The sequence below is a fragment of the Lepisosteus oculatus genome, chromosome 29 (genome assembly GCF_040954835.1).
Source record: "Lepisosteus oculatus isolate fLepOcu1 chromosome 29, fLepOcu1.hap2, whole genome shotgun sequence".
NCBI classification, from domain to species: Eukaryota; Metazoa; Chordata; class Actinopteri; order Semionotiformes; family Lepisosteidae; genus Lepisosteus; species Lepisosteus oculatus.
This window is the reverse complement of record NC_090724.1, coordinates 9292987-9319789: the sequence shown is the minus strand read 5'-3', so window position 1 is coordinate 9319789 and position 26803 is coordinate 9292987. Positions and strand designations below refer to the sequence as shown.

Below are 26803 nucleotides of genomic sequence, written 5' to 3'. Positions count from 1 at the left end.
GCCCCTCTTGGATCCATGGCAGTGATGCAGCATCCAACTCAGATGGTGCCCATCCCGGGTGCCATCCGGACATGTGGGGAAGGGGAATAGGATAGTTTGGTCAGAGCAGATGTCTATACTGTACTTGGTGGGCCAACACAGAGACACACACAGTGGCATGTACAGCAGCACCAGCAGCCATGGGTGCAGCAATCTTTGATGCAAGGTGTGAGTAGGCTAGGCTGAAGTAATTGGTCTTCAGTCTGGATTTGAATCCTGAGATTGATTCGGCATCCCGAATATGTGGTGGGAGACTGTTCCATACGCTAGGGGCCCTGTAGCTAAAAGCTTTACCGCCAACTGTTTTCTTATTAATGCGTGGAATATGAGGAGACCTGCATTCTGTGATTAATGGTCAACATTAATCAGTTCCATTAGACAGACAGGTGCCTGAGCTCTGAGAGCCTTGTAAGTAAGTAGAAGGATTTTGAAGTCCACCCTGTACCTGACAGGAAGCCAATGGAGAGAGGAATCTCCCCTGCGTTGTCTTCTGGCCCTTTCTCTCTCTGTATTGTCATGTACTGTCACACAGCTTTGTTAAGTGCCTTGGGGCAACCTTGTTGTGAAAGGCGCCATATAGAACTAAACTGAATTTAATTGAATTGAACACCTCCTCCTCCATGCTCTGGCCCTCCTGTCTGCGTGGAACAGGCTGAGGAGTGACTCATCAGTGAGGAGGACCTGATGCCACTGCTGACGAGTCCATCGCAGCCTCTGGCCCAAGCCAGTCGGGTGTGACGTCTAGGAGGTGTGAGCAGAGGGCCTCTGACAGGTCGCCTTGCTCTAAGGCCAGCAGCATGGAGCCTCGCTGTCCTGTCACTGATGTGGGCATTGTGTCTGCCAGCAGGTTCAGCAGCAGTACAGGTGACAGATCTGAAACGATCTCTCAGATGGACCAGTCTGATGTGTCGGTCCTGCTCTGGCGTGGTCACTCGAGGGCGACTGGATCTTCTCTGCAGTCGGGACTGTTAGGAATCCCTGTTGGGAAGATACAAGGATCCTGTGCAGACGCAGGCACGGGTAATAGATGAGGCAGGCGAACAAACCAAAACGAGAGGCAAGGACGTAGTCAAAAGGCGAAAGGCAAATCGTAATCCAGGAAGATCTCCGGTAGCGAACAGTCCAAGGCAAGAGGCGAGGTGCAAAGTAAAAAAAGCAGAAGGGGAATCCAAAAACCAGAATAAACGAGGTACAGGGGAAAACCACCAGGTAGAGCTCTCAAGGAGTAGACTCAATACCGAGCAGCAGGAAGCAGGTGAAGATGGTATAAATAGCACTGCGCACCGCACGGTGAGTGTGCGCAGGTGGTTTAACTCGTGCGGCGGCGTTTGTTAATAATCACCCGCAGCTGGGGCTGATTAGCTCGCTTACGAGTTGGTCTTGACTGCCTGGTGGTCGTGACAGGGACACAGTGGAGCGGCTCACTCCATAGTGTCTGGCAACGCTGGCACATGACAGGCCTGCCTGCAGCATGCCAATGGCCCTCTCCCTGGCTTCTGGTGCCATTCGAGGCACAGAAAACTGACGAAGTGTGGCCCTTTTCTGGCAGTGACCTAAGCTTTGAATTAAGGCCTTTTTAAAGGTGACCTGATCAGGCATTGTTCTACCTGGACCTCGTTGGGTAAAAGTGCACCTAACGAGCTTCCGTGTGATTGGCAAGTTGCAATGCCTCACTGCACAAGCTGTGTCAGAGGGGTTAAAAGAAATTGACAACTTTTTGTGAAAGTACATAAGCTATAACTATAGTATTCTCATTCCAGAAAATATTGCGTTTCTTTTTTCCATCATTATAAACATAAAATATATAAGTAGGTAGTCATATTTTGAAGTGGCATTCTTTTTAAATTCTTGTTATATTCTCGAATCCCCTGCAGCAGGGTTTTTGACACAGGAGTGTGAGCTGCTGGCTCCCCTGTGCTCCTACAGTTCGGGGGCCAAGGGCAGCTGGAGGCTGCACTCGTACCTGGGGCACCTGTGGAATATCTGCCCTGCGGAGTGGACAGAGCATCAGCTGGATCTCCATCCTCCTGCCTCTAAATCATGCCTCACCCCAGGGGTTCCCCAGCTGGTCCTGGGACCCCCCTGAGCACTCAGTTGAGGAAGTAGACAAGATCACTTTATTGGCCATCTACAGTTTCTTGCATTAGGAATTTGTCTTTTTCGCAGACCCCAGCTTGCTCTCCATGAGACACACAGACAGGGAGAGAAGCTGGGGGTCAGCCATTTATATGGCACCCCTGGAGCAGTTGGGGTTAAGGGCCTTGCTCAGGGGCCCAACGGAGTAGGATTCCTCTGCTGGCTGCGGGATACAAACCAGCAACCTTCCAGCCACAGGTGCAGCTCCTTAGCCACAGAGCCACCGCAATCATCTTTTCAGTTCCTAAACATGTTGGGCGTTGCCTTTCAGTGCTTGAGTTTCTTAAGCAGCTTAAGAGTCTCCGGTCTTTGAATAGAAAATAAATTTGCGAAGATTCTTCCCAAGCTTGTTGGTTCAGTTAAGGCTCAATTGAAGTCAGGAGCTCGGCTGCAATGAAAACCTGCGTGGGATCTCCAGCAGCAGGACTGGGACACCTTGATATACCCAACCCTGAGTCCAGCGCCTACTCCCCCCACCTGCCCTGCTGTGTTTTAGTTAAAACCAACCACATGGCTGTGGTCACCTGTGGGCCGGTTTGATCTGAAGACAACAAAACACACCTAGAGAAGGACCAAGAGTTCAATGGCCTGCTTGTGATTGTGAACTACCTGTCTAAATGCAGTACATTGCAGGCTCTCAGCTGCCTATTTTTAAAATGCAAACAGAGCAAATAGACTTCCATTCTGGGACACTGAACAACCGCCTTCCTTTATAAGCTGTACGTCAGACATCCTACAGGACTCTTCAGCTTGCCTGTGTGTCTGCATATCTCTGACAAATCTCTTTTGATACAGTTCTAGTATATTTAGTTTAGTAGATTTAGTTCTTCTAGATACAATATGCTATAAATGTGCTACAAAAATCTGAGCAAACCAACCCCTGCAGGTGTCACAACAATAAAAAAGGTAATCATTTCTTTCGGTTTGTTCAGCTCTACATCCCCTGAAATGAAAGGGGGAGACCCCCTTTCACCCCACCGACATACAGCCCTGCCTACGGACACACAGCAGCCCCCTGAGCTGCAGGTGGACTCCAGGGAGAGACCACAGGAATTGAAGGGGAACTTCAGGGATGTCAGACTGAACAGTTCAAGAATTCCAGTGGAGTCTGGCCCCGACCCACTGTGTCTGTCCTTGTGCGTGCATCTGTGAAGAGGGAGACACTCAGGCTCTGGGGAGGCCACTGGACTGAGCACCAGTGCAGCTCTGTGTTGGCAGAGTCCAGAGAGGGGCCTCGAACCCACATCCCTCCAGCTGGGAGAGCTGAGCCCTAACTAACTGGCCTGCTGCGAGATTCACAGTAGGACCACAGCACAGACCCTCTCTGCCACATTCATACACCATGAGCTTCCAGGAAAATATCCCAGCACGAAGCAAACCGGCTCCACAGGCAAAAAATCAGGCGAGAACTTCCCTGGCGCAGGAATCGGAATTGGGGTCGGAATTCCCCTCGGCTTCTGCGTGGGATAGCTCCTCCCGGAGATGCAGTTCCTGGTTTACTGCTGGTGCTCGCCCGCCCTCCCACAGCCTTTGTTAGCACGCTAGAGTGGAGCAACATATTGTTCATGTTAAGAAAGGCAGAAAAAACGGATTTCAAAGCAGCAGTGACATAATTCCATCCACAGCCGTCTCCAGGCTCCTGCTGGCAGCTCCCCTGCCTTGTTAGGAGCCGGCGAAGCGTCACTGCTGGATTGCTGCAGAGCTGCTGCGAGCAGAGGCTCACCACTCCCCCTCACACATACGGACCGCTCCCCTCGCCCCCCCTCACAGAGACGACCCCTAACCCCCCGGCACACACCACCCCCGGCCGCCCCCCCCACCTCACTAGTAGCACTTGCAGTTGGAAATGCGTGAGACTGAAAGGGCCTGGAGTCCTTCCCAGCCCCAGAGGGGTCTCCTGCCGCAGGGGTGAAACCCAGGAAGAGCTGGCTTGCAGCTCCTGCACCCTGTCAGTGTGGGACATGTGGGACATGTGGGACGCTCAGGGCCCATTCCAACCACAACACAATAGAAACACAACAGACACGCTTTTCTTTTTAATAAGTTTCAATCTTTAAGAACACAAACACGTCACCCCCTATCCCGTTCACAAACAAACCAGTGGTTCTGTTGGCAGCGGTGATGCAGTGGGACTCCTGCACACCAGTGGGACTTGCAGAAACACAGGTGCCCCTGTGCAGAGCAAGCAGCTGCAGGCGATCGCCATGACAACGGTCCCTTTTAACAGCATCCTGCTTCCCGGTGTCCGGCGACGCTCCGGCCTTTCCTCGGCCGGACAAGCTGCGCTGCAGCCTGCCCTGGAAGGTCTCTTCTGAAGGGAGCCAGTCCCAGCCCAGCGGTGGCGTGCAGGCGCATCAAAACACGCAGGAAAAACACTCGTAAAAAAGTCCAGCTCTTTGTCCTGAAGCCTCCTAAAAACACCCTGGTCACGCCCGTAGGTGGCACTATTCCAGGCAAGCCAATAAGAAACATGGACACACACACACAATCTTCTACATGTCCCTTAGACTGTCTGGGAAACAATTTGTGTACAACACAAGAAAAAAACAATAATCAAAGAGCAATAAAAAGAGACTTCTGCTGACCGCAGGGGTGGAGCGAGAGGTAACTCTTCCTCTGGCAGAATAACGGCTGAGGAAGAAACCCAGCTGGACAGGAGAAACTTCTGAAACTCTGGAGCCGTGAAGAAAACTGTTACATTCCAAGCAGCACGTGGAGAAAGCCTCTTTCTGCATACGCTCTCACACAAACACAGAGCATTAAAAAAGAATACAGGTATATGCTTATACACAGCACATATACATACATATGTACACTTAATTGTAAATTCACAATTAGAATTACACACATTTGCGCATAATTGCACTTCTCGTAGTGGCCAGCAGGGCGGCGATAGTGGCCTGTACAGTAGTGTACGACAATGACAATGAGATATTTACTAGCATTAGTTTTGTTCAGTTCTTTGGCCCATTTCTAATAGCAAAAAAAAAAAATGAACAAAGTTTTTCCAGGCATTGTTATTATGACCTACCCGGTCTCACACTGAATAGAAAATTCTCAGACTCATGAAAATGGTTCCCCCTAGTGCTAAAAAATAAAAACCAGAAAATCCATATTGTGTTCCCTTAACACACTGCCTCTTAAAACTGTTCACTCTGTCCCCGTGTTACACACAAAAAGCACCAGGGTGCACCAGCAACACTGGCCCGGGTGAAATGAAATGACTCAACCTCTTCTCCGATGAGTAACATCAGGCTGCACAGGACAGCAGCTCAAGATGAAAGTCACCAGCGATCCTGGGCGAGTCAGGGAGAGAGCGAGAGAAAGCACTCAGGGAGGACTTCATCCCTGTTTTGCTCCTAATTCCGGGTCACTTTTCCCAATGGAAAATGGCTTATAGTATCCTAGCTTGCACTGCCAGGACAGGTCAGGGGTCGGGTTAGCTGGACAGCACACGGAAATGTGGGACCAGGGAATATTCTGCACTGCGCTCATTAATATTCATCATTTCTGCACTCTCTCCACAGAGTGGGTTTTGCCCAGAATTCCCTCTTTTCACCTGGGAGTTCATTCTGAACCGTCAGGAGAAAAGTGTCCTTTGTGCTTTTCGTTTCACACAGCAAGTTCAGTTTCTCCCCTCAGGAACAACAAACTTCCAGTTTCTCCGGGAATGAGGACATGGTAGTAATATTTTCCGAGGTTCCTGCTGGGTAAGAATTAGCCTGGTTTCCCACAGCAGCCTGGCACAGATGCCAAGAACCTGCACTTGCGCATTGGCACCTTTCCCAGCTCTCCCAGGTGGCAAGACGCTCCAACACAAGTGGTCTCCAGAACTGGTCCTGGGGAGCCCGGGGAGCCCCAGTCCCCCGGATTCTAAAGATCACCATCCCATCAGCCATTTCGAAACCATTCCAGAACTACTGTCATCAGTTAAGCAGATCATTGGTTACTAATTCTTTACTAAGTAATCTAAAGATCATTTTGCAGTTAAAATTTGAATTTCGGTCACCTTCAGGTGCAAATCAATAATTAATAACGCGCTAGCTGAGCGGACCGATGGCAGACCGGGCCGGGGGCTCTCCAGGACCATGCAGGAGTGGAGGGACCAGCATGCGGGGCAGTACGGCCACGCGCGCGCTGGGCACCCGTCTCGGCACGCACCCACCCCTTCACGCCCAGCAGGCTCTGGGTCCACCCCAACACCACCTCCGTCTTGAACACTGTCTCATTCCGGGCCGTGTCCTTGATGTGGGCTTGGGACAGGGAGTCTTCTTCTTTGGTTTCTGTCCACGGTTCCTGTTGATGACCTGGCGTCTGGCTTTTTAAAAAACACAACTCAACTCCCAGCACAGACTGGACCCTGAAGCCAGAAGCAGAGTCAGAACCAGGCGGGACCGCAGCAGCAGTGATGAGCAGAGCCAGAGTCCAGCTGGGGACCCCCTCGGAACTGGGGGTGCGTCCCAGCAGGTGCACGACGGGCTAAGGGAGGGGGGTGTGGGCGGCGCGGGCTCCCTGCCTGCCGACAGATCGGGGGGGGTCATGTTGAAGGGTGCGACCCGGGGCCTCACAGAGGGTAGGAGTAGTGGTTCTGGTCCGAGTCCACGACCTGCAGGCTGGGCTTCCGCTCCAGAACCTCGCTTTCGGCCGTCTCCACGTGGGGACACCTTGGGGGGCGCACCTTGAAGAAATCGGACACGTAGCGCACCTGGGGGAGGTAAAGAGAGACGCTCACCAGGGCGCCCCTGACCCGGTTCCGCCCCGAGTACTCAGATGTGTGCACCTGGCTGTGGCTGTGTACTCGGATGTGTGCACCGGTGTGTGTACCTGGCTGTGGCTGTGTACTCGGATGTGTGCACCGGTGTGTGTACCTGGCTGTGGCTGTGTACTCGGATGTGTGCACCGGTGTGTGTACCTGGCTGTGGCTGTGTACTCGGATGTGTGCACCGGTGTGTGTACCTGGCTGTGGCTGTGTACTCGGATGTGTGCACCGGTGTGTGTACCTGGCTGTGGCTGTGTACTCGGATGTGTGCACCGGTGTGTGTACCTGGCTGTGGCTGTGTACTCGGATGTGTGCACCGGTGTGTGTACCTGGCTGTGGCTGTGTACTCGGATGTGTGCACCGGTGTGTGTACCTGGCTGTGGCTGTGTACTCAGATGTGTGCACCGGTGTGTGCACCTGGCTGTGGCTGTGTACTCGGATGTGTGCACCGGTGTGTGTACCTGGCTGTGGCTGTGTACTCGGATGTGTGCACCGGTGTGTGTACCTGGCTGTGGCTGTGTACTCGGATGTGTGCACCGGTGTGTGTACCTGGCTGTGGCTGTGTACTCGGATGTGTGCACCGGTGTGTGTACCTGGCTGTGGCTGTGTACTCGGATGTGTGCACCGGTGTGTGTACCTGGCTGTGGCTGTGTACTCGGATGTGTGCACCGGTGTGTGTACCTGGCTGTGGCTGTGTACTCGGATGTGTGCACCTGTGTGTGTACCTGGCTGTGGCTGTGTACTCGGATGTGTGCACCTGTGTGTGTACCTGGCTGTGGCTGTGTACTCGGATGTGTGCACCTGTGTGTGTACCTGGCTGTGGCAGTGTACTCGGATGTGTGCACCTGTGTGTGTACCTGGCTGTGGCAGTGTACTCGGATGTGTGCACCGGTGTACGCGCTGTGCTCGAATTCGCCTCTGCTGTTTCAGTTTGGAGACTTTGGGCTTTAATCAGTAGCGGCTCCAGCAGGCCTCTCTAAACTGACAGTAGCTGGAGGGCTGGGAAAATGGTTCAATTCTAATGAACTAATTCAGTCATGTACGACTTAAATACCCAGAAAGCCTTGGGCCCCTGGGGGGACACACCCCAGAGCTCTGCTCCATGCCTGTGGAGAGGGAGCGAACCCAGGTAAAGAGGTACAGACAGGGGGGGGGGATCAATGCTTACAATGAGAATGGCGATGAGCGCCCCCTGCAGGAGGCCCACCAGCACGTCGCTCCAGTGGTGCTTGTAGTCGGAGACGCGCGTGTACCCCACGTACACCGCAAACGCGATCAGGAAGAACTGGATCGTGGGGCGCAGCAGACGGGCCCACTTGGCCACCAGCCGGGCCTGGACATAGAGCTGGAGACACAGGGAGGAGAGGGTCAACAGAGGCGCGCTGACCGGACACTGCAGGACGGCCCCCTGAGACGCAGGGGGGAGAGCTGGCATCGGCATCAGCACAGGCGCTGGAAGAATCACAAACAGTCCAGGACCCTGCAGTTCCAGCCTCGGCTCTCATGCCAGAGTCATGTTCTGGTGCCAGAATAAGATTCCCGCATCCACCACCTTCCTGCTCCAAGTCCAGAGAGGGAGGCAGCAGCACAAGAGGGCCACAGGGACCCCAGCCCCCCCAGCCCGGCACTCAATGGGCCTGTTGTGCAGAGAAATGAATCATGTCTCCAGGATATCGCAGCCCCCTGATATAAACATGAGTATTAAAACAAAACTTCTAGCTGGAATGACTGAGGGCCTGTAATGCTTGCATTGGCAATGTGGGCGCTTTTTCCTTAAAGCCGCCAATTCCCAGACCCCCACCCCCACCCCCACCTCCTGCACAGCTTAACAAGGCCAGGGGGCAGAACCTGCAGCCGAGGAGCCTCTCAGATATCAGGGACTCGTGGGTCCTGGCGAGGCCAGTGGAAAGCTGAGACTCCAGCTTGCGAAATCTCTGTGCTGTGCCAGTTTCACTTCCTCCCCCAGAGCCAGGGCAGGGAGGAGGCGCAGCCCAGCACCGATACCACGGTAACAGAGCTGGGACGCTGGCACCTTCCTGCCGGCGCTCCCCTGCAGTGCCGGGAACACATCCAGGGTGAAGGACACAACAGCTCCACTGTGATCAGACACGCCAGCCAGCCGCAGGGCGACCTCTTATCTGAGAAAAACTCCAAACGGAAGCCGAGGCCCAAGGACAGGATCTGGAGTTACAGCTAATCTGGGGCTGAATTCAAGCTTTGTCATCAGTGCTTGATTAGACAGGCAGACACCCCAACACAGCTCACACTCACGACACCCCAACAGAGCTCACACTCACGACACCTCAACACAGCTCACACTCACGACACCCCAACACAGCTCACACTCACGACACCTCAACACAGCTCACACTCACGACACCCCAACACAGCTCACACTCACGACACCCCAACAGAGCTCACACTCACGACACCCCAACACAGCTCACACTCACGACACCCCAACACAGCTCACACTCACGACACCCCAACACAGCTCACACTCACGACACCTCAACACAGCTCACACTCACGACACCTCAACACAGCTCACACTCACGACACCCCAACACAGCTCACACTCACGACACCCCAACACAGCTCACACTCACGACACCCCAACACAGCCGGCCTGAGAGCCCACTCACAATCACTACACCCCAACACAGCTCACACTCACGACACCCCAACACAGCTCACACTCACGACACCCCAACACAGCTGGCCTGAGAGCCCCCTCACACTAACGACACCCCAACACAGCTCACACTCACGACACCCCAACACAGCTCACACTCACGACACCCCAACACAGCTGGCCTGAGAGCCCACTCACAATCACTACACCCCAACACAGCTGGCCTTTAGAGCAGCTCTGCGATCATGACACCCCAACACCTGACCTCAGAGCACCCCTCGTGATCAGGACACCCCAATGCAGCTGGTCTGAGAGCACCCACCATGATCAGGACCCCCCGACTCGGCTGGCTTGATAGACCTTGAGCGCCAGCCCCACACAGACTCTGAGCGATCTAAACTGTCCGGCTGTTACTCACCGCCAGGAAGAGCATGCAGTACATCCCAAACGAGGAGTGACCCGAATAGAACGACAGCCTGGGAAAACATGAAAGGCCACGTTACTGATCAAATCTGGCACTCGGCATGCTATGTTCTCCCTGTCATCCAGGTGGCGCTACATTCAATTCTAGTCATCTGCTTTGTTCTTGTTCCCGTGTCTGAATGCTCATTACCACAAACAATCACAAGTATACACTACTACACAAGTATGGGCAACTTTCCTTAAAACAAAACTACCCTGAAACGGCACTAAGCTGGTTTTAGGGTGGCAATGTAACAGCTGTGCAACTATTTTAGAATAACAGAGCTAAAAACGTCTATGGCTAATTTAATGCTTTTAGTCCCGTGCACAATGTCTTGTGCTCCTCCTTCCCCTCCCTACCTGGACTCAGTGACATTGTGATGATTCCCAGTGCAGTTGATCTCAGGCATGTACCCATTGCAGACTTTGGGGGCACACACGGCCAGGAAGTTGGGGCGCAGCCTGCCAATGGTGAACTTGGCCAGCTCGGTGAGAGACTGGCTGACAGCTGCCCCGAACAGGAAGGTGCCCACGACCTTGTAGAGCGCCGACAGGTACTGGTTGAAGTCCGAGTTGGAGTGGATCTTCTTGGTGTAGACCAGGTACGCCTCACCTGACGAGATCTGCACAGGCGGGTCAGACAGACTCAACTCGCACATCAAGAGCAGGCGTGAGGAGTGTGAGTGTGTGTGTGCAGTGAGCAGGAGTGAGGAGTGCGAGTGTGTTTGTGTGCGTGCAGAGCAGGAGTGAGGAGTGTGAGTGTGAGTGTGTGTGTGCGTGCAGTGAGCAGGAGTGCGAGTGTGTGCATGTGTGTGCAGTGAGCAGGAGTGAGGAGTGTGTGTGTGCGTGCAGAGCAGGAGTGAGGAGTGCGAGTGTGTGTGTGCAGTGAGCAGGAGTGAGGAGTGCGAGTGTGTGTGTGCAGTGAGCAGGAGTGAGGAGTGCGAGTGTGTGTGTGCGTGTACAGTGAGCAGGGGTGTGAGTGTGTGTGTGTGCAGTGAGCAGGAGTGTGAGTGTGTGTGTGCGTGCAGTGCGCAGGAGTGAGGAATGCGAGTGTGTGTGTGTGCAGTGAGCAGGAGTGAGGAGTGCGAGTGTGCGTGTGCAGTGAACAGGAGTGTGAGTGTGTGCGTGTGCGCGAGCCTGGTGCACATGGCACTCACGATGATGACGGTGCAGGAGATGGTGACTGCCGCCAGCAGGCCGTGTGTGATGGTGTCAGGCTTGAAGGGGTACTTGATGCTCTCATCGTCGCAGTAGATGCCGCGCTGGAAGGGCCTGAAGACGATGGTCATGATCACGAAGGGCAGAGAGGCTGCGGAGAGGGAGAGTACGTGGTCAGAGCTGCCGCCAGTGCCCAACCTCATACGATCAACTCTGCAGGACAATGATCTTGTCCTCTGTCCGCAGCGCTGCCCTCTCCTGCTGCTGCAACAACCCTGCAACTGCATCCTCACTGCCACCAGGCAGCTGAGGAGCAGATTCACTGGTTCCACCTTGGTGTTAATACAGCAACAGATTCACAGGATCCACCTAGATGTTAATACGGCCAATGTCACAAGTGCAGCTCATGCAATGGAAGAAACCTCTAGAGTTATCAGTCCTGCGGGAAGAGCAGAGGAGCAGCACGGACACAGCTGGGATACACAGAGACACATTCACACAGGAAAGCTTTCCGAAGACATGTGTCCTGTCGAAGGCCATCTTCACAAACCCTGAAGCTGCCTGCCGAAGGCCAAGCGCCAGTCTGATCCGGCAGTGTCTCCGTTATGACATGGAGGCTGGCAAAGGTATCGTTCTTCAAGGACAAGTCTACCCCCACATCAGGGCTCAGACATGTGACTCCCCCACACCCCTGATCCGCACAAGTGCTTCTGAAGAGATTAGGGTTTTGAATAAGTTTGTGAGACCTGTACGGGCTGCAATTTTCTCTGCACGTGCTACCCATAACTTTTGGGGAGCGCTTCACACGGTGCGGAAGAGCTCTCTGTACAGCCCAGCGTGCTCAGAGTTAGCGCATCAGTAATGTGGGCGTGAGTACAGCTGGCTAACATACATGGTGTAAAACCCAGCTGGAGCAACATGCACTACAGTCCCTGGAAAGAGGGAGGAATGAGCCAGAAGAACGACTCACACAGCGACTCCCTTTCTGAAGCGGGAGTCTTAGATGACAGTGACCCGGAGACCATCAGCGAGAAAGAGAGGGGTGACACTGCACCCAGGACCCCTGCCCCGCAGGCCCAGGGCAGGGAGTCCTTTTCCAGGGTGTGTGTTATTCCAGCCTGTGGCTGTGGGGCAGCAGCTGGCATGCTGCAGGCAGGGGCACATGGAACAGCCCTGCAAGCTCTCAGCTGGGGCGTTTCTCCCATCATGCCTCACGAGGCGTCGCGCCACTGCTCCGCGGCCTTGAGAGCACAGCTGCAGAAGCCCAGGTCATCTTCCCCGCTTTGGAACAATTTTAGCTTTGCGATTTTTTTCCGAGAACAATGAAACCATGTCGCCACCTAAGCTAGATGAGGCTCTCACCCCCCCTCACCCCCAGGGGGCGCCCAAGTCAGGGGGCTGGCAGGGGGGTACGGGCGCGAGAGTTGCAAAAGAACATCAGGGAGCTGATTCTGGAACTAGCTGAGCTCATCTTCAACAACACATCCGCCTGAGAGTGAAACTCTTTAGCCATCCTGATTGGGGGAAAAAGAGCAGAGGATCACCTGGATGGAGTTTAGGAATATGGAAAATAACTTCTGAGCCTTTGTGAATCCATCGACTGAATGTCAAGTTATAATTAAGTGTGCAACTATTAAGTGCAGTGTGTAATTACAGACCCACATGCAGTGTCTAGGAGGAACACCAGAATAACAGGAACCTTCAAGTGTGCATGCAGGAGCATGAGGGTAAGAGCTCCGATCCCAGCCTTGTCCCTCCCCTCCAGGCGCAGAGTCGATACAGCACAGGCTGCTCCAGGGGGAGGCTGGGAGTCCCTGCCGGCCTGTTTACAAACGCCACTGAAGTTGTTGGCTGTGGTGGTGCAGTGGAGCTCACTCCCAGGGCATTCGAGGTCCACTTCGGTTCTGGGACTGGACCAGTCCGATTCCGGGCCCTGACCGGCGCAGTCCGATTCTGGGACTGGGCCAGTCCAGTTCTGGGCCCTGCCCGGCGCAGTCCGATTCTGGGACTGGACCAGTCTGATTCCGGGCCCTGACCGGCGCAGTCCGATTCCGGGTCCTGCCTGGCGCAGTCCGATTCTGGGACTGGCCCAGTCTGATTCAGGGCCCTGACCGGCTCAGTCCGATTCTGGGACTGGAACAGTTTGATTTGGGACCCTGACCAGCACAGTGTGATTCTGGGACTGGGCCAGTCTGATTCCGGGCCCTGACCAGCGCAGTCCGATTCTGGGACTGGACCAGTCCGATTCCGGGCCCTGGGACCCGAGATCAGCAGTAGCGGCGTGTGCCTGTGGCTGGCCCTGGCCGTGCCCCAGCGAGAGATGAGTAAACACAGGCCCAGTGTGCAGGCGTGTCCCGTGCGGCACGCTATCTGCTCCCCACACGGGCCCTGCGCCGCTATCAGCGTCCTGCAGTCCGGCTGCCCTGGCACGGGCGCTGGGCGGCAGACAGAGCTGTTGGTGCCTCCCCCTGCCAGTCAACAGAGCGATCACTGAGCGCCCCGAAGACAGCTGAGGGTGGCGCCCCGCTCTCCTGGCACTGAACCCTGCAGGCCTACAGGAGGATGACACCCCTCCTTGGGGCGCAGCCGGAACCCGAACAAAATCATTTCCTGATTTAGAAACAATAGATGCGTCAGTATCCACTGCTGTGGAAATGTGTCTTTGGCTTCTCCCACAGAAGGACAAAACACACACAAGCAAAAGATATCACAACAGCAGGATGGGATACATAAATAGACAGAGGGGGGCTACATTTACACCCCTTCACTGAGTAGTTTTATTGATCCTGTCTTCAGGGGACCAAATTCAAATAAAAACATCAATAAGAGCTCCTTCGTCCCCTCTGCAATAAAACTCAATAAGGTGTGTAACTGTAGTCTCCCCACTTCCTCTTTATTTATCCATTTATTGGATTCGATTATCCAGTTATGTACCTAATTGCCCCTGTCCAGTCAGGGCTGGAGCTAAAGCCAGGACCGGACCGGACCGGACCGGACTGGACAGACACCTCGCTGTGTGACAGCCCGGGCCTGAGGACAGTCCAGCAGCCAGCCGAGCTGCCCGAGCCGCGAGCTGGACCTGTGGGCGGGGGCGTGTCCGTGGAAGGGCACCTGAAGGGTCCCGCGCAGATGGGACAACGTGTCGGAAGCCGGCTCGTCTTCAGTGCCAAGTGCGGTCGCGAGTCTCGGTCGCGCGCCGCTGGACCGGGTCCTCGCCGTCAAGGAGGCGGTCAGAATCGGCACCTCCCACTGAGGAAGAGGAGTGCAGGGGCCTTCGGTCCGCACACAGACAGCACTATCCCTGCAGACATCAGCCTGCTTCGGAGAGGAAGCACTGAACATCCGTCCACACTGAGGACTGTGAGCCAGACAGTCGCTCCGGGCAGTGGACGCTCGGAGGAGGGGAATCTACCTGACACTGTGCTTACGCTCCGTTTTCACCCCCACAGCTCGCTACTCTGGGGATCCCAGAGAGCAATGCTGCAGGGGCCCAGGTGACGACGAGGTGTCATTAGGTGCCTGTGGCCAAGCCCTGCCATGATCCGTCACAGCCCGGCTCTGGAGGGGCCAACTCCGAGGGAGAGGAGGGAGAGGAGGAAGAGCGAGCCTCCGCCACAGACCCACGTCTTCTCCACCAGCGAGAGGCTCGGCAGGTCAATGCAGTGCGGAGGTTCAAGGCACCGAGGCAGGCGCCCCGAAACTGTGGTGACCCTTCTGGAGCCACTGTCCAAGGGGTTAGCGACAGGGGCCAACGCCCGGCGTCCCACACTGTCCAATCGGATCAGGGGAGAGGAGGGGGAGGAGGGCAGACCGGGACAGCGATGACGGAGGAGCTGTTTTGTTGCTCTTTTTAATCTCTGTTCCCGTTAAATATCAGGAATATTGTTTCTCTCTCTGACAGTGACCACACTTCCCCGACGGGAGGAGGGGGAGCGGATTCCGAAAGGAATCTCTCAAGGTTGCATGGGGGAAGAGGCGCTGGGGGAGGGGAGCGGGCGAAGAACTTTCCTCCTTCCTGGAGTCGCTACAGTCGACTCACCAGAGGGGGCGCCAGAGAGACAGAGAGGCCGCCGAGAATGATCCTCTTACAGCTGAAAGGGATTTTCATCACAGCCGGCCTGGAGCCCCTGATAATAGCGCTCTTTTGGGATTCGATTAGCGTGTTTTTCCTCTCTGCCCGTGTGGAGCCTGTTGAGAACGGAGAGCTGGGCGGCACAGCAGCTCCAGAAGGCGCTTCGCTGGCAGGGCCTGAGCCTGCCTTACCACTGCCGAAGGCGAGCTCCCTCTCCCGAAATTGGGAAACTGGGGAAGCCCGCCGGTGAGTGAGTCAGGAAAGGGGGCAGGAGACGAGAGCCTGGAGCAGGCAGGATGAAACCGGAAGGCCCAGATCGATAAAGGCGTTGCCGTCTCCTGTGAGCACACAAACAAGCTGTGACAGGAGGCACAGAGCGGCGCGGCATCACGGGGGCAGGGCGCTACGCCCCGATCGATCCCGACAGAAACTCCGCTCAGGTGACTCCGTGCTGTCATCAGGACGGGCTGAGACATGACAAGGGTTACAAACGAGAGGAGACAGTTCAGCCCATCTAGACGATTTGGTCATTTCTAGTTAATTGATCCCAACCATGTCTGGGTAACTCGCTCCAGACTCCCACAACCCTTTGTGTAAAGACCTCCTTGGCACAGAGCCCAGTTTCACTGCGTCAAAAAGCACAACTGAAACACATTTGTTACCGGATACATAATTCACAGAACAATCAGAAACACAATAACCCCAGCCTTGGGCTATCAGCACCTCTCTATCCACACCTGTTGAGGGAATTGTAAGGCTTCAATAGGCTCCAAAAAGGAGAAATGAAAACTGAGTCTGGGGAAGGACTGGGGCTGGGACAGGGCTGGGGCTGAGGCTGGGACAAGGCTGAGGCTGAGGCTGAGGCTGGGACATGGCTGGGGCTGGGGCTGGGGCTGGGGCTGGGGCTGAGGCTGGGGCTGAGGCTGGGGCTGAGGCTGGGGCTGGGACAGGGCTGGGACAGGGCTGGGACAGGGCTGGGGCTGAGGCTGGGGCTGAGGCTGGGGCTGGGGCTGGGACAGGGACAGGGCTGGGACAGGGCTGAGGCTGGGCTGAGGCTGGGCTGAGGCTGGGGCTGGGGCTGGGGCTGGGGCTGGGGCTGGGGCTGGGACAGTGCTGGGACAAGGCTGAGGCTGAGGCTGGGACATGGCTGGGGCTGGGGCTGGGGCTGGGGCTGGGACAGGGCTGGGACAGGGCTGAGGCTGGGGCTGGGACAGGGGCTGGGACAGGGCTGAGGCTGGGGCTGGGACAGGGGCTGGGGCTGGGGCTGGGGCTGGGGCTGGGGCTGGGACAGGGACTAGGGCTGGGGCTGGGGCTGGGACAGGGCTGAGCCCATTTCTCCTCAATGAAGGCTCCATGCAGTTCCAGTCAGCACCTGCACTAGGCCAAGGCCACCAGGGAATTCAGAGGGAAGTCAAAACCACATTACAGAGCACGGCTGAAAAGAGTCGGCTCTGGCAGGTACTGACAGGGTCGGCTCAGGCGATGTCAGTCTCAGGATACAGGCAGTGCAGCAGCAGCAGACAGACACACACACACATCCTCCCCAGAGTTCGGCACCAGCTAGTGAGGAGTACTTTCCACGCCGCTCGCCAGAAAGAAACGGGGCTTGTGAACTGTTACCAAACACTGAGGGAGGTAAGAAAAATAAGAAAAACTGTCAAACTAATGGGACTGTTGGTTGGAACGAGAACTGAGGGATTGTGGGATCAGGAGAGCCTCTGTGAAGATCTTCTCAAAGAGCTGGCTGTGTACTCCATCCCCCCCCCCGTGCCAGTGCCCGGCTCTGCCCCTGTCCCAGATCTCTTTCATTCTCTCTTCACTACGGCGAACAGCCCCACCCAGACAGGCCGACACAGGAGTGAGTCAGGCAGGGAGAGAGGGAGAGAGAGGCAGGAGGGAAGCAGAGCACAGAGATCAGATCAGACAGGAAGGGGAAACGAACAAAAAGCAAAACAAAGACCGAGAGGAAACTTGGAGAAGAGAAAGCACAGGACACAAAGAGAGAATCACGAGCTGCTAGGGAGGGCCGGCGCCGGGGCGCAGCTGGGGGCAGTCGCCCGCTTGTGGAAGGAGGGGGGATCCACCGGGCACCCCAAAGCGTGCAGAGCGAGCGGAGCCCGGCTGCTTCACCCCGAACACGCGGACGCAGGCGCCTGTGTGCAAGGTCAGCGCAGACGCGCCGCGACGCCGACCGGCCGCTGACGACGGGCGCGACTCGTGCTCGCCAGCCGCGCTCTCTCTGCGCCTCCTGGTCGAAGGGCGGACGATTGCTCATCTTCCATTCATTTCTGAACGCGTTCCGCAATAAAGCGCAGCAGCAGACGCACAAGGGGGGCACGCTGCGCTCACCATCCTGACCCACTGTTTCCATCGAGGCACCCCGAACCCCCTCTTCCAGAGACCTCCAAACCCCTTTCCGGAGCACCCACACGCCTGAGTGACACCTCCTGTCCCGGCTCTCCGACTCCAGAGCCCCTCAGACAAGGCGCCCAGCTTGCACGCTGCTCCACTGAAAATATCCCCCCAAATACTAGGATTCTCATCACGGGGGTCCCGGGACCCCTGCCCCCCCAGTCCTGCTGTTCACATGGCTCTGCTTCTGATTGCACTTGCTGGACAAGCACAGGTGAAGGTCTAACCGCTGTAGACAGGCTGCCGAGCGGGAGACTGGGCCCCGCCAGAGGGCCGGTCCACACCTTTCCGCCACAGAGAGCTGAAGAACAGAAATATCCCGTTTAAAAATACAGGGCCAGCGCCGCCCGGGTCGGAGAGCTGGCACAGCTCAGACCGTGAGAGGTCTCTCTCCACCCTCTCACTCCTCACTCTGTAAATATAGACGGCCCAGCGCAGCCCTGCCATTTTTAGCCCAGGGATGTGCAATTACACTGTGAACAGTGGGCCGCTCTGCCTGCGCCTCTCTCCCTGTCGGGGTCACAGCGAGGGCCAGGCTGGGGCTGTGGGTGTTCTGAGCGTCTGCTTCCTGCGCCTCCTGATCTTAACCCTTAGCTGCCATCTCTTATTCCTACTCCTCGTATCCCATACCACCCTGGACGAGTGTCTCCCCTCAGCGGAGTGCAGCAGGGCCAGAGGCCGGCGGTCAGTGTGGCAGGAGGTCAGTGCGGTGGTCAGTGTGGTGGTCAGGGTGGTCAGCGGTCAGTGTGGTGGGAGACTTGAACACTCTTAGCAGGACAGTTTCAATACTGTCATGGTGAGAAAATGGACATTTTGGGATACATTAACTACTGAGTAGCTAAATCTACACGACTCTGGAAGACTTAACAGAGCAGAGCTGGGACTGCTGTGTGTATTTGTGTATGCGTGTGCATGCGTGTATACTGTGTGTGGTTTGTGTACACGTGTGTGATGTGAGTATATTCGTGTGTGCGGTGTGTATGTGTATAGTATATATATGTGTGTGTATGGTTGGTGTATGTTGTGTGTGTATGGGTGGTTTGTTTATACTTGTGTATGTATATGTGCATAAGTAAATGTGTGTGCACTTGTGTGTGTGGTGTGTGTACTTGTGTGTGTGAATGGTGTGTGTGTACGTGTGTGTGTGTTTGTACGTGAGTGTGGGTGTGGGGTGTGTTTGTATGTGTTGTGTGTACAGTGTGTATGTATGTGTGTATGAGGGTTGTGAGTGAACGGTGTGTGTGTATGTACGGTGTGTGTACGTGTGTGTATGTACCGAGTGTGTATTGTGTGTATATGTACGGAGTGTGTATTGTGTGTATATGTACGTGTGTGTATGTACGAAGTGTGTATTGTGTATGTACATTGTGTGTATGTATGGAGTGTGTGTATTGTGTGTACGTGTGTGTATGTACGGATTGTGTATTGTGTGTATATGTACGGATTGTGTATTGTGTGTATATGTACGGATTGTGTATTGTGTGTGTATGTATGGTGTTGGTATGTGGGGTGTGTGTATGTGGGATGTGTGTATTGTGTGTGTATGTACGGTGTGTGTATGTGGGATGTGTGTATTGTGTGTGTATGTGGGGTGTGTGTATTGTGTGTGTGTGGGTGCGGGGGGGCTGCTCTGTTGACTCAGTCTCTCTTTCTCTCTCCCTCTCTCTCCCTCTCTCTCCCTCTCTCTCCCTCTCTCTCCCTCTCTCTCTCTCTCTCTCTCTCTCCCTCGCGCTGGCCTGAGTAATCCGGAAGGTATGTGCTGAGTGTACAAACAATCCCGGTCTGGAGTTACAATCTCTGCTCCGCTCGGCTCACATGCACACAGGGCTGGGCCTCAGGCTGCATAACACTCCGGGCCCATGTGTACACAAGCACAATGCCAAGCTGAAAGGAGAGCAGACACAAACACTCGGCCTGGGGATATGGCAGTGATGTAAATACACATTCCTGCGACCTGCAGCACAGTGGAAACAAGAGCATTGCTCTGGAAGGGCAGGACGCTCCGTTTCCTCAGATCTGAAGCGGACTTCTCCTGCGTCTTGCAGATCGCTTCCCTCCGCGGGGTCTCACTGTAACAGGTGGACCCTGCAGGCAAAACAGGGGGGTGAATACCCCCAATCTGGGTACAGCCTGGATACATTTCTACAAGTGGAGTGGAGTGGAACTTAATCAGACATCGCTCTGGGATCTCGAGAAGTTGGGAGCTCGGTTTGATGCTGCACCCGAAGGATAGCACCCCTGACTGCACAGTGTCTCTGGTCACAACAATGGGGCTCCGGCTCGGAAATTCTGAACCAGAGGAAAGAGCGCCACCTACTGGTCCAACAAACACCACTTACAGCAGCAACCGGGTTTTCCTTAGAGTCTCCCACCCCAGTACTGACCGGGTCCAACTTACCTCCTGCGATCTAACGAGGTCAGGCTACAAGGCGACAATGCTATTTGGGCATTTGGGCATGTATGTTAATTTAAACACTATTCCGCAAAAAAATCAACACCAGAGCAAAGCAGGCCGCGAAAGGAGCACATCTACCAGAGCCTGAGAGTTTCAGGAACCCTCCTTTGAAAAGATTTAGTCAGAACTTTCATTTCACTGGGAGCCTGAACAATCTGGCCCAGCTCACAGGTGGGCCGAGCCGCGCTGCAAGACCAGCTCTCCCCACCACAGCACAGAGCCCAAGCTGCAGGGCAGCTCACTTCCAAACACTGCAGAAGATGCCGAAGAGCCATTCTGCCACAGAGCGCTCTGTGTTTTCACAGCCGAGTCAGGCCTGAGAGAGGAGGCCACTGCGTTGTGCGACTCTCTGTGCCACCACCCAGGCAGCACTGGCATTCCCAGACGTCACAAATTAACAGGGTTAATATTTACTTATTTTTTCCAGCTGTAATAAAGATTTACAGGTCTTGGAACTCCTCTGGCTCTACAGCAGAGAGACAGCCCCTCCTGTTTGGGAGGCAATTAAAAGCTGATTCCAGATAAATGTTTCCCATCTGGAGAGGGGGGGAGGGGACAGGGACGAACTGCTGGGAGAATATATCTCTCTGAGGGGTGTGAGCAGGAGAGGTGTGGGCAGCCTGAATCTGGGATGGCTGGGTGGGAGAAGGACCTGATCAGTTCCTTCAGAAGGATGGGTCTCTGCAGCGCAAAACTCAGGGATGGACAACCTTGCATAGCAGAGTCTGGTTCAGTCCATGTTCTACTAGTTACCCTTGTATAGTCTAGAGCCATATCAGTGTCCTGGACTCCACAGGGACAAGAAGAGTCCAGAGCCCTGTGACTGGGCCGTGTCAGTGTCCTTGTCTCCATAGGGACTAGAAGAGTCCAGAGCCCTGTGACTGGGCCGTGTCAGTGTCCTGGACTCCACAGGGACTAGAAGAGTCCAGAGCCCTGTGACTGGGCCGTATCAGTGTGCTGGACTCCACAGGGACTAGAAGAGTCCAGAGCCCTGTGACTGGGCCGTGTCAGTGTCCTGGACTCCACAGGGACTAGAAGAGTCCAGAGCCCTGTGACTGGGCCGTGTCAGTGTCCTGGACTCCACAGGGACTAGAAGAGTCCAGAGCCCTGTGACTGGGCTGTGTCAGTGTCCTGGACTCCACAGGGACTAGAAGAGTCCAGAGCCCTGTGACTGGGCCGTGTCGGTGTCCTGGACTCCACAGGGACTAGAAGAGTCCAGAGCCCTGTGACTGGGCTGTGTCGGTGTCCTGGACTCCACAGGGACTAGAAGAATTACACTATAGGTAGCTAAAACTGCAATGGCTGCTTGTGTTTGTGTGTTGTTAAAAACAAAGTGCTCCTGAGGAACCAAGAGATTCAGTGCAGTATTTTGAGTAAAAAAGAACCTAGAATTTAACCATACTCTTCATTTCAGAACAAGTGTCAGTTAAGCTGTAGCAGGGAGTGGTGTCTTCCGTCCTCAGGTATTAATCTGGTGATTGAACACTGCTGAGAGACCTCTAATCGTGTCAGGCTGTGGTTTGACAGCTACCTCCCACCTTCCTGTCTCTCCGAGGCGAGGCAGCCTGAGCCGACCCCCAGCCCAAGTGCACGCATCCGAACAAAACCACCGCAGCCCCCTGGCCTCTTTCCCCACGCTGGGAGACACACGACCCCGACAGATCTGACACGCACCACAGCAGCTCCTAATTACTGCCCCTGGCCCAGCAAGGGGCTCATTAAAACCCTTCTGCTGCTGCAGATTAGGATCTGGAGGAGGAAGGGAGTATTTCCCTGCTGCTCAGGGCCTGCAGCGTCGGCCACATTGGACAAGATTCACGCGAAAAAGAAACGTCTGCAGGAAACTTAACAAATTTCCCTTTAACAATCACCCAGCTGTTACCCTGGGCACTGTGTGCCCGCGCAGGGCAGCGCTCTGTCCCAGCTCAGAGCAGGCAGGGATACAGACACAGACAGGACTCCCACTGCACTGCAGTTCCATCCGGTTCAGGGAATCTGTCTGCCTGCAGAAACAGAAGGACCAGTTCTGGTAAATGCTCCTGCAGAACAGAGCTCCTTTTGGACTGGAGCTGTGCTCCAGTCCTGCAAGCTGATCACTGGGGTCACCTTAGGAAAGGACTGGGAATGTTCCCAGGACCAAGGGACTACTTCCTGACAGCTCAGTCAGAAGATTGGAGTCATCTGCCTCCTCCTGTACATGAATGTGGTCCTTCCCCCTCCTCTCCCTCTCAGGGCTGAGCACAGCACAGCGAACATCCTGGTATTCCCAAGAGGAATGGAGCCCCCCATCCTTGACGCGACCACAGCCTGTCCACAGCAGACAGAACCTGAGAGGGGCACAGCGATTTGCTCCCATGGGTGCTGGTTGAGAATCATCCCACAGCCCCCCTGCACAGAGAGCAGAGCTGTTCAACCTGCATTCCCACCCGGCAGAGCTAAGGCGCTGCACCTCACGGCTTCTGGAACAGAACCGAACCGATCATGAGCCTCGTGGACCAGTTTAACACTTGTAAGAGGACTTCATAAAACTGGGAAAACCTGGACTCTGGTCCTCCAGGACTGGAGCAGCGCACAGGGGTCTCCGGTCCAGCTCCAGGAGAGACCCACTCCAGTTAGTCTCATAGGTCACCTGTTTCTACAGCTTTCTACTTCGCTGGTGTCTAAAGATTGGGATCACCTGAGTTACGGATCGATTAACCACCCAGTCAGGCCGAATAAGGAGAACCCAGCTGCTTGGGGATGAAGGGTTCTGGTCCGAACTCATCACAAGTCTCCGTGATGTAACGATGAGCTAGATAACCTGCAGGATCAGGGTTAGAGCCCCAGAGCAAGACTCTTCCCTCTGGAGAAGCTGCACGCACGCAGGAGCCCTCAGCGCTGTGTTTCCGGACCGGGAGGGAAAGCCCAGCGCGCCCGAGAATCCGGGGTGTCGGGGTGCCCGCAAGCCACACAGAACAACAGTGACTTCAATCAAACCCAACAACAATTCTCCCACTGCGCAACTGCACAAAATGTAAAACTGAGCTTTGTTTTAGAGAACATTCGAAAGCTTTCTGATGAGAGACTTTAACGTTTTTCTTTCGTTTGTTTTTTTAAAGAATCAAGAGAGATGAGAAAGACAAATGTAAACGACCACTGTGTACACTACCCTGTACACTACCACTGTACACTGCACTGCCCTGAACACTACCACTGTACACTGCACTACCACTGTACACTTAACTGCCCTGTTCACTCCACTGTACACTGCACTGCCTTAAACACTACCACTGTACACTGCACTACCCTGTACACTGCACTACCACTGTACACTGCACTGTACACTCCACTGCCCTGAACACTACCACTGTACACTGCACTGCCCTGTACACTACCACTGTACACTGCACTGCCCTGTACACTACCACTGTACACTGCACTACCACTGTACACTCCACTGTACACTGCCCTGCCCTAAACACTACCACTGTACACTGCACTGCCCTGTACACTTCACTGTACACTGCACTACCACTGTACACTCCACTGTACACTGCACTTCCACTGTACACTGCACTGCCCTAAACACTACCACTGTACACTGCACTACCACTGTACACTGCACTGCCCTAAACACTACCACTGTACACTGCACTACCACTGTACACTTAACTGCCCTGTTCACTCCACTGTACACTGCACTACCACTGTACACTGCACTGCCCTGTACACTACCACTGTACACTGCACTGGTCTGAACACTACCACTGTACACTGCACTGCCCTGTACACTACCACTGTACACTGCACTGCCCTAAACACTACCACTGTACACTGCACTACCACTGTACACTCCACTGTACACTGCACTGCCCTAAACACTACCACTGTACACTGCACTACCACTGTACACTGCACTGCCCTAAACACTACCACTGTACACTGCACTACCACTGTACACTGCACTGCCCTAAACACTACCACTGTACACTGCACTACCACTGTACACTTAACTGCCCTGTTCACTCCACTGTACACTGCACTACCACTGTACACTGCACTGCCCTGTACACTACCACTGTACACTGCACTGGTCTGAACACTACCACTGTACACTGCACTGCCACTGTACACTGCACTACCACTGTACACTCCACTGTACACTGCACTGCCCTAAACACTACCACTGTACACTGCACTGCCACTGTACACTGCACTACCACTGTACACTCCACTGTACACTGCACTGCCCTAAACACTACCACTGTACACTGCACTACCACTGTACACTGCACTGCCCTAAACACTACCACTGTACACTGCACTACCACTGTACACTGCACTGCCCTAAACACTACCACTGTACACTGCACTACCACTGTACACTGCACTACCACTGTACACTTAACTGCCCTGTTCACTCCACTGTACACTGCACTACCACTGTACACTGCACTACCACTGTACACTCCACTGTACACTGCACTGCCCTAAACACTACCACTGTACACTGCACTGCCCTGTACACTTCACTACCCTGTACACTACCACTGTACACTTCACTACCCTGTACACTACCACTGTACACTGCACTGGTCTGAACACTACCACTGTACACTGCACTGCCCTGTACACTCCCCGTGTACACTACCCTGTACACTGCACTACCACTGTACACTGCACTACCCTGAACACTGCCCTGTACCAGCGCTGTTCCACATAGAGGGTGTCGCGCTGCTGGAACCTCCCGAGCGCAGCGGAGACGGGAGACGACCTGCACGCGTCCCGCGCACGGTGCCTGACAGGACCCCTGGCAGCGGGGAGAAGACCCCCGCACGCACACGCGTTACAATGAGACTGTTTCCCAGCACTTAGTTTTTTAAAGTAAAGCAGATTTGGAAGCAGCATACAGAAGTCACAGACGCGCTCTGTGCGATCTGTTCAGTCGTTGTCCCTGTCGCAAGGGGTGTGTTTCCAAATACGCCGACGATCTGAACCCCAGCTTTCAGGTTAGAGGAGCTATTCACACCCCGAGCCTGGGTGTTTATTAGAGCTATGTCAACACCCGGCTGGGAGGGGGGCTGGACTGTGATAACAACACCAGCGCAGACAATCCCATCCCGGACCCCATGGGGCGGCACGTGACTCGCACCCCGCGCAGCCCGCTACAACTCACCCGCCACCACGCACAGCACATCCACGAGGATGAAGACCTTCTTCCTGGTCTCGGGCACCATGGCTCCGGCCGCTGGAGTCCTCGGCTCTCACGCGCGACGGGGACCTGTTGGCGATGTCCCGGCCCGGGGCGGGGGGGTGTTGGCTGTCCGGGGCTGGCTGTCCTCCCTCCCTCCCTCCGCTCGCAAGAAAACAAAGCTCAAGCGCCGCCGGGAGCCCGGAGCGCAAACAGCTCAACCTGACTGGCGAGTTCTTCCGGCTCCCACCTCTACCTGAGCTGGAGGCACCGCGGTTGTGGCCGGAGGTGGATAAACACCACCAGCGCGTCGCGTCTCCCACTTTCACGACACGGACACGCACTCTCCCGACTCAGCGGACGAGGCTCCGGTCTGGTCTCGGGCGTCCTGCGCGCATTGCTGTGTCCACAGCCGGCGTTCAGCTCCTCTTCGGCAGCACGGCTCCAGCACAAATAATCTGGCGTCTCCCTCGGCAATGCTGCACTCCCCTCCCTCTCTCTCTCTCTCCCTCCCTCTCCACTCCCTGGGCTGACGTCAGGCGCGCTGCCTGCCAAGGAAACTCTTAAAGAAATTGTCCCACGTTCCCGACAGCTCTGGAGCCGAGGAAGTCTGTCCCCGTGTTTGGAACGCCACCGTCTCGCGGAGCAGGAGGTGCGCGAGACGCCGCTGCCGGGCGCTGATAGGCTGCCGGGGTCGCGCAGGGGAGGGCTCAGCGGGCGCTCGCGGCGCTGGCCCAGCGGGGTGGCCCCGCCGCCCAGGAGCGCGACGCGCGGCGCGAGACAGGGAGCGGCTGCCGGGGCAGCGGACAACCGGTGCGCGCGTGCAAAGTACGGGGGCCAAGTGACCCGCGTGCGCTGCGCGGCAGGGAACGTTTTATCTGCGTCACCATCAGCCCGGGCGCCTCACGGTGCTTACAGGACGACAGAAACGTAGAAAGCAACGACCACCAACCGGGGATGCGCTCCTGCAGCTGATACAGCACTGCACGTGAAACCAGCGGAAAACTCTCAACTGCAGAAGCCCGAAACCCGCTTCTCCCCTCATTTCCAACTGAACCGGTTCTCCTGAATGTGACGGCGCTGTGCGCTCCGAGCCCCGGTGTGTTAATAGTGCCTGACCGCCAGGCCTGGGCCGCGAGGGGGCGCTCTGAGGCGGATCCTCCACACGGAGGTACTGAAGAGAAATTCAAAGGGAAACTAGACCAGCTCTTCTGGGAAGTTATGGGCCTTAAAAACAGAATATCTGCTCGTTTTCCACCATGCCCAGTGCCTTCACCCTGATAGTGAACCCTGAGGGGCGTCACTGGTCTGTTTCTCTCTGAAAGACTCTGTGGGGGGGGCATGTTTACCAGCCTCACATTCGAACCCAGGGGGGCTCTGATTCCTGTCTCTCCCTGCCTTAGTCATGACTTCGTTAGGAAAGCTGACCGGCTCATCAGTGGGCTGTTCTCAGCTGGTTCCTTAACAATGAGCAGCAAAACCAGGACAAAGACATTCAGTGGAAC

At 55.3% G+C, this 26803-nt stretch overlaps 1 protein-coding gene across 1 annotated transcript; it reads right to left on the bottom strand.

Moving 5' to 3' along the window:
- Positions 1–4198: 4198 nt before the first annotated feature.
- On the bottom strand, positions 4199–25951 carry LOC102687719 (phospholipid phosphatase 2). Its single transcript, XM_015365748.2, has 6 exons — positions 25284–25951; positions 11189–11340; positions 10392–10654; positions 9988–10045; positions 8103–8279; positions 4199–6880 (listed from the first exon to the last, which is right to left on the bottom strand). The coding sequence occupies exons 1-6, from the start codon at positions 25342–25344 to the stop codon at positions 6740–6742; spliced, it is 852 nt and encodes a 283-aa protein (XP_015221234.1). The 5' UTR covers positions 25345–25951; the 3' UTR covers positions 4199–6739.
- Between the last annotated feature and the right edge of the window lie 852 nt (positions 25952–26803).